This window comes from Patiria miniata, unplaced genomic scaffold (assembly GCF_015706575.1).
Source record: "Patiria miniata isolate m_02_andy unplaced genomic scaffold, ASM1570657v1 HiC_scaffold_6, whole genome shotgun sequence".
In the NCBI taxonomy this organism is placed as follows: Eukaryota; Metazoa; Echinodermata; class Asteroidea; order Valvatida; family Asterinidae; genus Patiria; species Patiria miniata.
Genome location: NW_024037073.1, coordinates 17,178,583 through 17,195,572, shown reverse-complemented (window position 1 = coordinate 17,195,572; position 16,990 = coordinate 17,178,583). Strand labels below are relative to the sequence as shown.

Genomic DNA, 16,990 nt, shown 5'->3' with positions numbered 1-16,990 from the left:
TCTTCAATGCTGTACATGTACATGTACTTGCACATTTCCACAGTTTGCACAAGAAGACTTATAAACTCTTTGTGATTTTTTTGTTTGTACAGAGTCAGTGGTGCTGTTTGACTTGATTACGGCCAAGACCATGAATACGGATACTTCAGCAGTAACCCTTCCCCCGCCAGGCTTTGGGCTGGAGCCGGGCGCCATGGGGGACCCTGCCGCCAACGCCCACAACCCCCACAACCCCCGGGTGGTCAGCATGGACGACGAGGCCTACACGCCGCCCACCTACGACGAGGTGTTCCCGCCCTTGGCCGCCGTGGTCGCCGCTAACGGTCAGAGTAGCAGCGAGAGCATGATGCCCGGCGCCATGATGTCCAACATCGGCCAGAAATCCTACGCCAAGATGGCTGTTAAGTCTTCCATTATAACTCAGGTTAGATGGCATGTGCCACTTGCATATAACAGGCATGCAACTTTTCCTCGGATCAGCTGATTTCCTCTTTTTTTATTCTCATTTCTCCCATTCAAAATAGAAAATCACTGTACAAAGTCTTCAGAATTTAGGAATTTCCTCTTTTTTGATGAATTTACAGTTGCATGCCTGATATAAGCTGGAGCAGTGATTTGCAAAGCTTGATTCATAATTGTGAGGAACGTAGACCAGGGTGTGTCGACTTCTTTTTTCCCAGTCTCTGGCCCCGGGTTCCCTAACCCTCCTCAATCCTCCAAAATCCTCATGGAGGTTTTGGAGGATTTTGGAGGATTGAGGATGAATGGTGTTTGAGAAACAAGAGGATTTTGGAGGGTTGTGGATGAATGGCGTTTGAAAAAGGAGGAGGATTTTGGAGGATTGAGGATGAATGCATTTTTGAGGCAGGACTGTCTGTGACGATTTTGAAGGGTTGAGGCATTGGGTATCTTTCAATCGAACATTTATAAGCGCAACAGTTTGGAGGATTTTGGAGGATTGAGGATGAATGCATTTTTGAGGCAGGACTGTCTGATGATTTTGAAGGGTTGAGGCGTTGGGTATCCTTCATTCGAACATTTATAAGCGCAACAGTTTGGAGGATTGAGGATGGTTCCTACCCAAAAGGCCCTAGGGGGTTAGGGTTATTCCTAACTCCTGAGCTTTCTTGCCCAGAAGCAGCCTGAATACTCCTATATCCTCCATTGGGAAAGAGTTAAAAACTCTAAGCACCTAATTCTTTCAAAATCCTCCACTGGGTTTTATGGCATGTTATCACATAATCGGATTAAATGCTGTTATGAGTGCATTTGCCTGTGTAACTTGTTAAAATCCTTCATTGTTATCATGTATTGTGGATTGGCAATGCCAAGGCCATAAATAGTCGGAGTATAGAGGCTGTACAATAAACAGTGATTTATGCTGGATACCTGCCCAAGTAGGCCCTATAAAGCAAGTAACAGACTAAATCCTCAGAAATCGTATTTGTTTTTGGCCCAACCGGCCAAAGACCCAATCCTCCAATTTCATCCAGCCTCAGTTGGGGCCAGCTAACCTTGATCCTCCATTATCCTCCAGAGGCAAAACCTTTTATATGCCCTCAATCCTGCAAAATTCTCCAGTACTTCCATTTTCAAAGGCCCCATGAATACGTCTCCACAAGGTTATCACGAAATAGATATGGCTTTTACTCAAATACTAGGAATTTCCAAGGTGTGTTGATCCGTCTGATCCAAATTGAAGTATTTTATGTAAGGGATATTAAGTCCGAATTTCAGCCCAGGAAATTAATTCTGGTTAAAATAGGAGCATTTTGGAAACTACACTTTAAAACTCGATATTTTAAGTACACGAGAACAAAGAAATGACTCCACAAGGATACAAATTCCAGTATGTGTGTACACACGTATGTACAAACATTTCGTCAACAATTGCTTGTCAAATAACTATTTGCCTGCATTGTCTGAATTTATATTTCAAATGACACTATTTACATGTACATGTACATGTACATATACATAATCCGTAGATAATTGAGAATGCTGCTTGAAGTAGGCATTTTACATGTATTCATTTCTTGCTGCGTGTACACTTTCATAGACTACCCGCACATGTACAAACTATGTGCTTCCTGTCCTTGATTACATTGTATTTGGCCACTGTCAGCCTGCCTTGCATTGTGCATTGCACAATGCTAGTACAGCTAAGTGTGATAAAGAACAAATAAGCTTCTCGTAGTCAAAGGTCACTTTTAACAATCGACGCAACAAGATAATGGAATTATTTGTCAGATATGTTAAATGTCCACCAATCATGCCAATACGCCACTTTTTACACAATGTGTGTTGTGTGCATATACATTTTCTGTACATTTTTTGTACAAACTATGCTATTAATCTGTGCCTCATATTTACTACAAAGTACAAGCATTGAGGACTTACATGTACACTGTACATGCATGTACCGTACGCCTTTGTTCTGTGTATGTCCTTGCTGTTATTATAGAAAATGGCCAAAATTATTTGTCATTTAAATCAGGATTCTTTGGCCAATTTATAAATATTTGTGGGTAATTACATGTAAACCATACATGTATCCAGGAAAGAACACGAATCACAGTTTTCAAGTTATTACTGGAACACTGGTGTACAGGACTGTATACATGTACGCTCACAAGATGGAATTTGCATCGGGGTGATGTAAATTTATATGCCGTACTTATGTACATAATTTCAGTAAAACTCAACCTTTTCATCCTAAAAATACATACTGTACAATACATGGCGTTTGCACAAAACCTGTGTACGACCCAGATGTGATTCCCAACCTGGCACAGACAGGTATAAGTCGCCGCAAAAAAAAAAAATCTTTAAAAGAAAAATTTTTAACCCTTACTCTCTGAGGGTAGTTTACTGCATGTCAGTTGGTTATGCCAATGCCCTCCAGCTGCAGTTTATTGGAGGATACTTTGATGTAGCAGTGAAGGCTCCAATTGGCAGGAGTTGGAGGCCCTGGAGGGTGCCTGATACTGACCAGCTGGGGGCACTTGATTGTTATCAGAGGACTCTCATTGTTCTCTGTGGCATGTATTGGAGTGCCTGTCCAGTTACCCTTGAAATGACATGGCAGATATTGGAGGGCCATGCAAAAAACATAGGAGATTTTCTTGAGGCACATATTGGCATGCGTTGGAGGGTCTAGTAGGGTAAGGGTTAAGGAAAAAAGTATTTTTAGGATGAAAATATTGAGATTTATTGAAATAATATAAATAGAAGTAAGAAATAGAAGGACGTATGCAAATCAAACTGACGTGTACAATATTACATTAACCCCCCTGCTGTTTAAAAGGTCACAAACAGTCAAAGTTTCCTTCCACTTTCCCCTGGTATATTTTTAACACACAAATGGCCACTTGACCAATTTTGACCCAAGTAATAGCATGGTTTTTTGACCCGAGTAACAGCATGGCTCAGAATGCATGTTTGCATAGGAGGGTTAAATATGTTAATTTAGACATCTGTAAACTGGTAAATGCAGCATATATTGACTGTTGAGCACAACATACATGTAGAGACATAAGACATGAACAAGTACATATATTAAACATTGTGTCCGTGGTTTCACTTTGTAAATGCCAATTTTGTATTTTTCCCTGGTGAACAGGTTTTTTATGTGCCTTTAGAGGAGCGTCGTTACAAGGAGATGAACCAAGGCTTCGGTGAAACTGATTCTCAGTCGGGCCGAATCTGTGCCGAGATCATGAAGAACACAGGTCAGACTTCAACCAGATTTAACCAGAGATGATTGATTGATTAATTAATATATCCCATCATGCATTATCTTCATAAGGTGCTATATCTTTAGGCAGAGCAGGAGGGTCTGTTTACATATAGAATTAAAGGAATTTGTTGTGTGTGTTTAAAAATGGAGTCAGTCATCTCTACTGGTCCCTACCGGTACTTCAAATGTAATGGAAATTTATTTGATTTGATTTTGGGGCCGACAGGTCAAAGATCAAGGTCACTATTCCTAAAACAAAAGAAATGTTGTCAACACGATAACTTGAGAAATATTTTATTTTAAGTAAATAGAAACTTGAGATTTGGTTTGTGGGTTGTTCTTGGTAGTCTTAAGAAGCCTATAGCTTTGGGAGCTGACACGTCAAAGGTCGAGGTCACTTTATTGCTAAAACAATAGAAATATTGTTAATGTGGTAACTTCAGAAATAGATTTGCGCAAGTCTCACTTGCAATATTTTTTTTGTCATTGTCCAGGAGCTTCAATTGAGATGAGTCTGGCCAAGGACCAAAGCTTGACCATCGTGGTGACCGGCAAGCAGGAGTCTGTCATGTTTGCACGCAGGGAGGTCCTCAACAAACTCCAGACCCAGGTTAGGCCTACTCATTCAATCTATTACACCTACTGTATACTCACTAAAATCCTTCTGTATTTGTGCTCGGGAAAAATCCATGTGCTTATCACATGATCATTACTGCATGGTCGATAGGCGGGCGGTCATAATCCACCTTGACATAAGCGCGTAGTTTTGCTTTCTTTATTGTGTTAATCTTTATTTATTGTGTTCGTTGTAATTTTTTCATTTCTTGCAACAATGGTCTTTCATCTGTTTGGAAGTAATTGTAGTCCTGAAAAGAACTGATAAGATGTTGTCTTTGCTGCTCTGTCTCTGCCCTCTACTTGGTAGCCTCTTTTTCACAGACTGCAAGTCCGTTACCTTATTGCGGCAGTCAAAATATCAGTCGCCGTGGACAAAATGCAAAAGCGGTACTTGTTTTCAATTGGCCATAACTCAATAAATATTAACCCCTTTGAAAAGATTTGTTCGTTGTTGAAAAGATAATAGACTATACTCTCGAAATATAGATACTTGCGATGTATTAAACAAAAATTTAAAAAAGTCAAAAAAATCCTTTCCAATATGGATATTTACGAGGTCTCTGGAGAGATACTAATGACTCTAACATATGTTAGTCCGGTGCGAAACTCTCCATTCAACCCAAACTCCCCATTCAACTGAGAACTGACCTGCCGGGTGGACAATCAAGGCCGTCACTCAAAATTGTCCTTACTAACTGCCTGTACGCGTATACAAACTGGCAAGATGCCAGGGGGATCGTGCAAGTTTACTTGCAGTATTTTTCAAGACACCCTGTACATTGAATTTGGGAGCCAAAGGGGGTGTTCCTCAAAGCCAAGTGTGTTTTGGCAATGATTGTTATAGCGATATTGTTATACTGTATTGTGTGTCTTTCCTGCAGGCCAACGTCAACATCCCAATCCCTAAAGAGCATCACCGTTTCATCATCGGCAAAGGCGGAAGCAAGCTGAGGGAACTGGAGAACCTGACGGCCACCAAGATCACCATCCCAAACCCCAACGACCCCTCGGACTTGATCCACATCGTGGGGCCGCGGGAAGGGATCGAAGGGGCTCGCCACGAGATCCAGCTCATCTCGGAAGAACAGGTATGATACATAGATGGTGCAACTGCCCAGAGCTTGAATTTATACAAAACTACCAAACTTTGGTGCTTATCCAAACTTATGTGCTTAACCATTCAGAATTCACTGATCCCTTAACCCTAACGTACCTGAATCCATCAAAATCCACACCCCTGTTTCGGGGGATTTCGGCGGATTCAGGATACCTCCATATTGCACAAACTGGGGGATTATGAATGATTCAGGATTGTAAGCCTAGCAGCACTGCATGATTTTGATGGATTCAGGATACCTCTATATTGAGCTGTTGGGGGACTTTGGCGTATTCAGGATCTCAACAGATTTAGTCCCCCCTAACTGGTGGATTCTGATGGACTCACTGGCCACCAAAATTTTTTTGATGTCAAAATTGATGTATTTTGGCAGACTCATGATACTTTCTAGTAAAAGAGCCCAAGGGGTTAGGGTTAATGTAAACATTGGAATCAAAATCTTAAGCAAGTGGTGGGTGGGAATCTTTGTTAACCCCAACCCTTTGAACAGTTTTTCTAGAAAGTATCCTGAATCTGCCAAAATCCACCTATTGTGTCACGCACAAAAAATGTTGGTGTTGGTGACTGCTCAGTATGTAGGTATCCTAAATCCATCAAAATCCTGCAGTACCGCCAGGCTTACAATCCTGAATCCATCAAAATCCCCCTGTTTCCAATGTGCAGGTATCCTGAATCCACCAATATACTCCAAAACAGGGGTATGGATTTTGATGGATTCAGGTACGTTGGGGTTAAAGCCAGTTTATCCCTAACCCTGCTGAAGCCTACAATCTAACTATGTCACATACCTGATGGAGCCTGTTGGATTGAGAAGTTAACCCCTTGTGTACATTCCTCATGCAAAATGTTGGATTCAGCAGGCAACTGAACCGCATTATTACGCCATGTTGGACTCCGTTGGATTCAGCAGACAACTGAAAATAAGGCACAGTGGATTGAGCAGGAAAGTCCGGTTGGACTCTGTTGGATTTAGCAGGGTAGTCCTGAGGGAGTACTAGGGGTTCTAGTTAAACAAAGCAAATTTGACGTCAGGAAACATTCACTGAGTTGAAATGTATTTAACTGTTGCAAGTCTGCAGTGCAATAACTTTCCTTGACATCACAAACTGGGGCAGTTTTGGGCGGTGCAAGAAGTAATAAGCAGGGCGGTTTGGGGCAGTACATGGACTAATATTTCAACACATGTGCATGAACAGGACATTCTCCATATTTTTAGCCGAAACAAATAATGATCAGACTATTGACATTCTCCTCTCTGTTGACTGTTCTTCTCTTAACGGTCTTCGTTTTCATTCCTTCTCAATTTTCCTTCCGCAGGCCAAGCTGGCATTTGAGCGCCTGAGCATCCCCCGCGTCTACCACCCCTTTATCAAGGAAATAAAGGCCCGGACCGGCGCCAAGATCCACGTCCCGCCTCAGAGTGCCATGAAGGACGAGATTGTGGTGTCAGGGGAGAAGGAAGCTGTGTTGGAAGCGATAGATTGGATCAACGCCACCTACAATGCCAAGGTTTGTTTTGCAGGCATGAGAATAAGAAACCTGTTAGCTATCTAGCAATATGCAGGTGTTATTCTCTAATTGGGTGCTAGTCGGGAGCCGTAAACCTTTATGTGCCATATGGCCAGGGATCATGCTGACAGTCAAGGCTCTAGACGTAGTTGCGTGTTCTTCATTTTAATTAGATCTAATTTCTTTGTATTTCTTTGATCAGCTTTATAGCAAAGTTTGTTGAGGGACGGTACATTGTTATAGATACCACGGATTAAATTAGATTTTAATGAGATTTAATTTCTGTGTATTTCTTTGTTCAGCTTTAAAGCAAAGTTTGTTGAGGGATGGTACATTGTTAAGGATATCACATATTTAATTAGATTTTAATAAGATTTAGTTTCTTTGTATTTCTTTGTTCAGCTTTATAGCAAAGTTTGTTGAGGGATGGTACATTGTTATGGATATCACAAATTCACACCCGACTGTATTGAATTTCTTGGTAGTTTAAAGTAAAACTAGTCAATTTCCGGTTGTGGCCAATATAAAGATATTCATTATAATGCCATTTCACTTTCACAGTCAACGCTGTTTGTTTTGTGCCGTTGATAGAGTATACTCTCCCACATCAGTTTCATAATCATAATAATGGTCAGTATTTTTTTTACATGTGGGCCATAAACTAAAGAATGTACTTACATTGTAGCTTTGCCAATTTATAATGAGCAAAACTTCAGATGAGATACTCATTCAGTTTGTCCACACTTTCTTTTTGAATGTACATGTATATATTTTTTGATGCAGTATTGTTCGCTGTACACTGTACAGTAAGATCTGCTTTTGTGAACAGTCCAAAAATTTCTTTTTATGCGATGGCGTTTCTGTAGAATGTATAGAATAGGATCATTTATCGGATAGGATTTCTAAGACTCCAGGATTTTTTTTTTTTTTTTTAAATCTTAAAAACTGAGCAATTTCTGTGCTTAGCGGTTCTGTGATATTGGCCCCTGATACTACAGTTGGTTGTTGGGGAGTGTGGCCCAGTGGGTAGGGTTCGTGACTCGTGATCAGAGGGTCAGGGGTTCGAATCCAGCTGCTGGTCATGTGTTGTGTCCTTGGGCTAGCCACTTCATCCCCACTTGCCTCTCTCCACCCAGGAGTGTACACGTAAATGGGTACCGGCATTAGCTGGGGAGTAACCTGCGATGGACTGGCATCCCGTCCAGGGGGGATAGAAAAGTTCTCAGTCGGACCATGCCAAGAAAACTACAGGGTGGTGCAAAAAGAAGGAACCCCACTTTTGACAGAAATTTTCTCCTACTTGTTGAGCATATTTCAAAAATTCAAGTAACCCTAACTCCTTAGGGGGTGTGCAAAATCACATTGAAATTATGGTATTACAATATTGACGTTTACAACATACATGTAAGTGACCCAAAAAAAAGATTGCAAATGCATATTTTGTCTCTGAGATATGGTAGTTTAAAATGTCATGTGCCAAACCTGTTTGTCCACGGACGGCTTTATTCCATCCGCTTGACTGAGCTCCGGAGCTTGATTTGAAGACAAAAACACTACACTAGACTTACACGTGGACGACAAAGATTTTGGTAACTTGTTTTCAAATCAGCATAATAACACTATTCTTGCGGGTTTTTTTAAAAGATTTTTCAGCACGTTGAAGAGCTGTACTTCACTGCATTAAAAAAAAAACACAGTTCAACTAAGTTAAGTAGGTAGGTTAAAATTCCTTTCAAAAGTGGGTTTCCTTCTTTTTGCACCACCCTGTAGAGATAAACGCTGGCCTGATGAGCTGTATTGGCTCGTGACAGACTTTACTACTTGCTACCACAATTGGTCGCAGGATTGATGGGTGTTTTTGTTTTGTTGTTGTTTTAACAATGCTACAGAAAATGAAGACTACGACCGTGTCCCTGGAGGTCAACAAGTGCCAGCACAAGTACGTGATCGGGCCGCGCGGCAGCAACATCACGGAGATCCTGGAAGCCAGTGGCGTGTCGGTGGAGATGCCCAACCCAGACTCCGTGTCGGAGACCATCACCCTGCGTGGGGAGCAACACCAGCTGGGCCAGGCCATCACCATGGTCTATGCGAAGGTAGGACTCTGAGTCTCGACACCAATTCCGCGACCAAAATGTTAGACCTCAGTCTGTGTCGGTGCTGTGTAATTTTCACTGAAAGATGATCAGTTTGCCCAGTTTTTCCCAGTAGTTGGTGTCAGAATTCAGCTGTTACGCTGTTTTCTTTTATATCCAGAAGTCAATTTCTAGTCCATCGCAAGACAAATCACAAGTCCGGTCATATGTGACAGGTGGTAAACAGTGGAAGAGCCATGCCCTTGTCATAGTTTGATAAGCTGGTGACGTGACTTTGAAAAAGATGACTTGTGATTGATGTGTCATGATTTGGGATGACGTGATTGAACTTACAACTCTGCCGAAATCCTTGCCTTACCTTTCTTGATACTTCCCCTGTCTGGTTTAAAAACTGACGGAAATGTAATAGGCCATCAGCCTCGGTCCAAAATTTTGGCCACCGGTATCAAATGAGGGGAATAATTGCCATAGCGATTTTTGGCAAGGTATACACCTCCAGAGTTGGAAAATATGTGATAGCATTGCAGCGGTGGCAGCTTTTTTGGGTGTTATCACCCTTTTTTTCAAAATGTCCATCAAAATGCTTGTTACCACTCTAGGGGCGGTATACCTTGCGCATGCGCACTGTAATCATTTATGCCCTGATTTGATACTGACCAAACCCCCAGGCTGATGGCCTATAAAGCTGATTTGCTGATCTTGAATCTTGAAAACTTACTGCTTACTGTCCTAACTTTTTTAGCAGTTCCTCTCACTTCAGCAGATGAAAGTAAGGATAGTCTTCTGTACTATGAAGCCACTGATGATTTTCAGCACCTAAGTTTTCAATCCACTTTAAAAGTCTGTTTTAATGCTTAACCCTAACTCCCTAGGCCTTTTTGCTAGGATGTAGCCTCAATCCTGCAAAATCGTCTAATTGGCCTCATGGAAAAATAGCATATACCAGTAGCCTCAATCCTGCAAATTCCTTCATTATTTCTTGAATATGGTCCGTGGAGGGCTGACCTCTGCCTGAATCCTGCAAAATCCTGCGGCAGTGACTGTCAATATGTTGAGGCTTGGCCAGTGACATCCTGGAGCAGTATGAAGGATTTCAAGCATAATCCAGGCGTATATTTATGCATGGCTGAGCAAAAACAACACAAGGTCCAGCCCAAGACCTTGACAAAGTGCATCCTACGAAATCAGCAACGCACTTTTGCCATGTAACCTCAATCCTCCAAATTCCTCCACTTTGGCAAAGAGGATTTTGAGGGATTCAGGGCGGTTAGGGTTAAGAGGTCACCTTTCTTTATCACTGGATTTGATACGATGTTCTTATAAATGTCCCATTACTCTGCAGGCTAACAGCGTTGTCATCAGTGAAGTGGCTGCACCTGCCTGGCTGCATCGTTTCATCATCGGACGACAGGGGAAGAACATCCGCAACATCACCCAGAACTTGTCCAATGTAAGTCAGCACCATAGAGCTATATTGAATTTACTAGAGCGCTGACTCAAAATTTTGTACGGCTTTTATACGGCTATTTGCATATCTGCGTTTGTATTCTATACAGGTGCGTTACTGAAGTTAATACGCCCAAAACCGAAACGCACAATCAGCAAATAAGCCTTTCATTTTGCTCTACGCAAACAGCGCAATGTGTGCGTGTATCTGCTGCAGATGATTAACCGTGACGTTTTTAAAGCGTCATGACGCGCTTAAGTTGTTTGTGTATGTTCTACTTGTGCGTTGCATTTAGAGTACACTTTCAAAATTCAATCCATCTAATTTCATTATGTTCTACAAACACGCACATGAATTCAAATTGCCTGCGCCCAGGACGGCTTCAAAGTGTCTCCACGCGCAAGAATGAGGAGTTAGCGCTCTAGTAATTTTATATATCTCTATGGTCAGCACACTCGTCTTAAGTACTGAAGTTTAGTGGCAACTTATGGAGCATGTACATGTATCATACCACATGTGATGAAGTCTTCTAAATTCGTTTCGTGACTGTGGCTTGTTGCTATGATTTGACTTGTTATTTGTGAAGTTTAAGTTGCAGATGACCATTTTCGATCCAACATACTTTTTTGGTCAGTCACTTAAGGCATGGTCAATTGTGCCATGAGGATGGAGAGGATTTTGCTGCAACTAGTACTTTACAAGAGTCATGATGCCACTTGAAAAGTTGAAATACCCCCTTCCCTCCCCTGCACTGCACATGCACTTCAACATCCACAGTCGTACTGTAGTTTGCAGTACAGTGGAACTCCGCTATAACGAACATCGCGGGATCCACAGAAAATGTTCGTAATAGTGATCGTTCGGTATAGCGATTTTAAGCTGCCAGTGCTCCGGTACTCACTTTTCAATAAATGGCGCCCTTCATAACTTCACCGTGCACACCCTGGTAGTTACTGAAAGACAACTTCGAACACGTGCCGACTATTGAATTATGTAATTACACAGTTTTTAGCTTACTACCTATATCGATGGGTGGCTTTCCCCGTCTATGCCTTGGGGAAATAATAGCCACTTGTCGCTCTTCTGTTGACGGTTTTTAACAACAATGTTCGGTTGGTTTTGTACAAAAAAATTGGGAGCCAAGGACGATGTTCGGTATATCCGAATGTTCGGTATAGCGGTGTTCGGTATAGCGACGTCCCACTGTACACGTTGAAATAGGGTCCCAGGGTCCAACACCAAACTATTGAGGTACATCATGTAGAATCTCATTGTTCACTTTCAGGTCCACGTGGAGTTTGCCGAGGGTCTGGACAAGATCACCCTGGAGGGACCCCCGGAGCAGGTGGAGGAGGCCCGCCGGGCCCTGGAGGAAATCTCCCGAGATCTCCAGAGCCGACTGGACTTTGCCATCGTCAAGATTGACCCCAAGTTCCACAAGCACATCATCGGCAAGTCCGGAGCAAATGGTAAATTGATGCCACTTTCTGCTTGTTTTCTCCCCGATTTTGGTCTTCTGTTTTGCATCTCCATCTGATCTCTCAGTTGAATTTGAACAAATTAATTTTTTTTAAAGATAGGGAAAAAGTTAGTGCAACAGTTAGATATCCAATATAGGAGTTTTACCGACTTTTAGATGGTTGAATTCCTCCTACGTGGTACCTCAGCTTTTTGCAACACAAGTCTTGTTGTTGGTTAGTCACACTTAATCGTAACTTAACCTGCTTGTCTGAGAGTTGTTTCTGAGTAAGACTTGAGAACAAAATATCCAATAGTAAATAATGTAAACAAAAACACTGTTAGATTCTATCACAACCACACAGTCACTTTAAAAAAAATTGACTACGCAGTGGTACTCAAACCCGATATCTAAAGCTGGAGTAGTTAGTAGTTAGTTAAACATCCATTTATTCTTTTCACGCAAGGACATGAATATCTTGAACAGCGCTGTTTTTTTTCCATAATCAACACAGTCTTCGGCACAATTGCAGAATACCCCACCACTCATCTGTCCCACTTCGTAGCTGGTTACGCGGAAACGGAGACATGCTTGACTGCTCACCCACAATATGTGTGCACTTCCCGCTCCGTATCCCGGCGTAGCCACTCCTACTTTGGACTTGAACTTTTTTCCAATCCTCCCCATTCAATTTACGTTGTATGTACTGATTCATCCCCTTGGAAGATTTTTTATAAAAAGGGAAAATAGCGCCCTCTTGCGCCCCTCCCCGACTCAGCCCCACTCTGTATCCGCGTAGTCACTTTGGGGAAACTAGTTTAGACTTGGACCTTTCTCCATCTTTTCCATTCAATTTAGGTTGTATGTACTGATTCATCCCCTTGGAGGATTATTTTACGGGAAAAAAGCGCTCTCTTGCGCCCCTCCCCGACTCATTCCCACTCTGTATCCGCCTAGTCACTTTGGGGAAACTAGTTTGGACTTGGACTTTTCTCCATCTTTTCCATTCAATTTAGGTTGTATGTACTGTTTCATCCCCTTGGAGGATTATTTTAAGAAGGAAAAACAGCGCCCTCTTGCGCCCCTCCCCGACTCATTCCCACTCCGTATCCCCGTAGCCACTTTGGGGGAACTACTTCGAACTGAGACTTTTGTCTAGCTCCTTCGACTACGTAGCCATTGAAATTTAGGGGGTGATCTTCGAGTGGCGGGGTATTCTGCAATTACTCCAGTCTTTCTGCCTACTGTTCAAGAAGCCCCAGCCTTATCACACTCTTGATTCCGCCATACATCTTCCATCATGTATCTTTTTGTCTTGGTGTTCCAGTGAATCGCATCAAGAAGGAAACGGGCGTGTCCATCCGCATCCCTACCGACCTCGAGAGGAGCAATGAGATCCGCATCGAGGGAAGCCCGGAGGGTGTGCGTCAGGCTAAGACTGAACTGATGGAGCTAGCTACCCGCATGGTATGTCACAGAAACAGCCTTCTTTATAAAGACGTTTGCGAGTGTAGTTTATAAACATTGACTGCTTTAAGTGGCAGGTGCAACAGACTTGTCTCTTTGTAGGAGGTCCAAGGGAAAATAGAACACTTCCGATCCATGGATCAATGAGGGAGGCTAGTTTAAATATACCGTGAGCTGAAGCATTCAGTATTTGTTTTTTAATGCCTCACCCATAGGCCATCAGCTTCGGTCCAAAAATTGGGCAACTGGTATCAAATGATCGAAAGGAGCAATGCTCAAAGCGATTTTTGGCAAGGTATGCACATCTAGAGTTGGAAAATGTGTGATAGCTTTGCAGTGTGAGGGGTGGCAGTTTTTTGGTTTTTATAACTTTTTATTTTTTTTTTCAAAATGGCCACCAATATGCTTGTTTCTGGATGAATTATATGTGGTAACAAGCTTTTTTTGGTAGCCATTTGTTTTTTAAGTGCTAGCACTCAAAAAGCTGCCACCGCTGCAATGCTATCACATATTTTCCAACTACAGGGGTGCATACCTTGCCAAAAATGCCAGGTTGATGGCCGACCACAGGTCTTTTGGAGAGAGAGAGAAAGAGAGAGACCTGAAAAATTAAACACAAATTGTATTTCCATTTGAAATCAGTTAAAAAATCTACTTGCATAGTGAGGGAACTATCATCAAATAATGGTTTTGTTTAACTAAACAAGGCTATCATCGTGACATGCTTGAGATATTGTTTCATTCTCAATTTTCACCGTGATTCTTTGCATTTTTTGGTTGTTTTTTTTAATGATAACCAGGAAAATGAGAAGTCTCGTGACATCTTGATAGAACACCGATTCCATCGCACCATCATCGGCACCAAGGGCGAGAACATCAAGGACATCCGAGACAAATACAACCAGGTTAGTCATCAGAGCAAGCATCAAAATACCAAAAACCAAACCCAGAAAAATTCCTGTTTCCTCTGATAGGGCAAAGTCAATTCAAAGAATTTGGTGGTCAAATGTTTAAATCTTCAAAGTTGTTTACCAAACCCTGGGGTCTCTATGGATTTGTACTCCATAGAGACTTCAAATGCTTCCATGTGGAAATTGGAGGACAGCCTCAATCTTCCAAAATCATCCATTATTTCTTGAATTTATTTAGTGGAAGGGTGACCGCCTCAATCCTTGAAAATCCTCCAACTCGTTTTTGAGATGTTGAAGCGATGAAGATGATTAACCAGAAGCGAGAAGCAGTGTGGGTGATAATCAGCATAATGTAGGCCTACATGTCTGTGCATAAATAGTTTAAGACCATGACACAACGCAACCTCCAAAGTCAAGTAGCACTGAACAGGCATACAGTTTCAATCCTCCAAACTTTTCAAAAAGTGCCTGGTCAAAAAGTGGCGAAAAAAACTTAAGAACGAAAATGTCATAAATATTAATGTATCCAGATTGACCAACGTCTTTTCAAATTTCATCAGGTCCAAATCACATTCCCTGACCCCGGCATGAAGTCCGACGTGGTGACCCTGCGCGGCCCCAAGCAAGACGTGGACAAATGCTACAAGTTCCTGCAGCAACTCAGCCTGGAGCTGGCGGCCAACAACTACATCCTGAACGTGCCCATCTTCAAGAAGTTCCACAAGAACATCATCGGCAAGGGTGGAGCTACAATCAACAAGGTAGGGGGGTTGGAAATGCGACAGTTCTACCGTAGTGACTAATGCTTGGCCACTTGCCATACAGGATTGATTGTTCTGACTCTTGCCCCCTGAACGAAGACATTGACATGATTGACGAATTGAGGAACCACAAACCTAGAGCGGGAAACCTCAGTTCGTAGAGTACGATACATTTTTGAGGTCAAAATTTCTAGTTCCAATCTTTTTTCTTTTTTCTTGTATTATAATTGCGTAATCTTATATATGAGGGTAAGATGTTGAGGTAGTCTTATATATAAAGGTACATGTGTGCTTCTTCCACAGTGTTTTTCAAGACTTCCAACCCATTTTTATTAAGCCTAACTCACAAGGCATTTTTGCTAGGATGCAACTTCAATCCTGCAAAATCCTCCAACTGCCTCCATGTTAAAAATGGCACACAGCCTCAATCCTGCAAAATTCTCCATTATTTCTTGAATGTGGTCCCTGGAGGGGTGACCACTGCCTCAATCCTGCAAAATCCTCCAGCAATCACTGTCAATATGTTGAGGCAGAGCCAGTGACATCCTAGAGCAGTGCAGAGGATTTCAAGTATAACATAGGTCTAAATTTATGCATGGCTGAGCATAAACAACACGAGGTCAGGCCCAAGACCTTGACACCATGCATCCTCCAAAATCAGCCACACATTTTTGCAATATACATGTAGCGTCAATCCTGCAAAATCCTCCATTTTGCAAAGAGGATTTTGGAGGATTTGGGAAGGTTAGGCTTAAAGCTGCTCTAGGAACTTTTCACAAACCACAGAAATGCTACAGAGTGTAGATATCGAGTAAATTTTTACTTTTGATGTGAGAGCCCTTTTGTTTAAACTAAATACCAACATCTTACGATTACTACATGTGAAGCATTTCAGCTAGAGATCTACATTCTTATACATAGGAAGAGTAAAATGTGCTGACTGAATCTGAGAAATACTCCCTAAGAATATTTGCTTAGAAGCTTATTGAATCACGCAGCATTCTGTGTACTTGTAGAGAGACAGAAAAATCTGAAAATGTGAATTTGGTTTAGAACTCACATCTTTCTGATCTGTAGTTCAACATACCTCGAATAACGAGCGCCTGAGCATTGCTGGTAGTCTGTCAGTTATTGGAACCCTATTGAAATAAATTTGCCTCATAACTGGTTGGTGTGGCGTTTTGTTTTCGACAGATCAAGGAGGATACTGAAACGCGCATTGAGATACCGACCGAGAGCAGCGACAGTGACGTGATACAGATCACTGGCAAGAAGAAGAACGTGGAGAAAGCTAAAGTGCAGATCCTGGCCATTCAAAATGAACTGGTAGGTGTTGATGCTAACAATCCAGGAATATTAGTCTGGTTCCCTGACCCCATTGTCCTTTGACTTCAAAAACGGGGTCCAGTAACTAGCGGTAAATCTGGCATACATTGCTCGAAATTCCGGGTGATGTAAGTTAACTGCATGCATGATTTGCGTGGGTCTGAAACCCGCCTTGTGAATTCAAAATCACAACGGTAATGTTTGCGTGCAACCAGCCTGTTGCAAAATGGCAATAGGCCTGGCCACAAATGCGCAGTTTTTGATGTAATGAGCTTCAATTTTTGCTGGCACAACGGTACTTTTCTCGCCTTCCACCGCTGTGTTCCAGGTTCGATTCCTGCCTGAGCCAATTTGTGGATTTGGTCTTCAGTCCCTACTTGATTCTAAGGGTTCTCCTCAAATATACTTCTGGGGTTTTCCTCCCACATCTTTATAAGATTGAATTTTTGCGTCGGGGCGATATAAATCAAATTAGGTTTTGCCCTGCACCGACGTTTAAACACTGTATACTCGGTGTGTTACCTCCCGAGTGAAAGTTGG

The 16,990-nt window shown here is 42.1% G+C and overlaps 1 protein-coding gene across 1 annotated transcript in view; it reads left to right on the top strand.

The window, feature by feature from the left end:
• Positions 1-16,990, top strand: part of LOC119742907 (vigilin-like) — a 39,780-nt gene that overhangs the window by 8,890 nt on the left and 13,900 nt on the right. Inside the window, exons 2-13 of the mRNA XM_038219163.1 lie at positions 93-424; positions 3,623-3,731; positions 4,234-4,349; positions 5,239-5,445; positions 6,792-6,983; positions 8,873-9,079; positions 10,422-10,529; positions 11,812-11,995; positions 13,313-13,452; positions 14,253-14,357; positions 14,924-15,124; positions 16,319-16,450. Coding sequence (XP_038075091.1) covers positions 131-424; positions 3,623-3,731; positions 4,234-4,349; positions 5,239-5,445; positions 6,792-6,983; positions 8,873-9,079; positions 10,422-10,529; positions 11,812-11,995; positions 13,313-13,452; positions 14,253-14,357; positions 14,924-15,124; positions 16,319-16,450 — 1,995 coding nt within the window. The 5' untranslated portion in view covers positions 93-130. The remainder of the gene's footprint in view (positions 1-92; positions 425-3,622; positions 3,732-4,233; positions 4,350-5,238; positions 5,446-6,791; positions 6,984-8,872; positions 9,080-10,421; positions 10,530-11,811; positions 11,996-13,312; positions 13,453-14,252; positions 14,358-14,923; positions 15,125-16,318; positions 16,451-16,990) is intronic.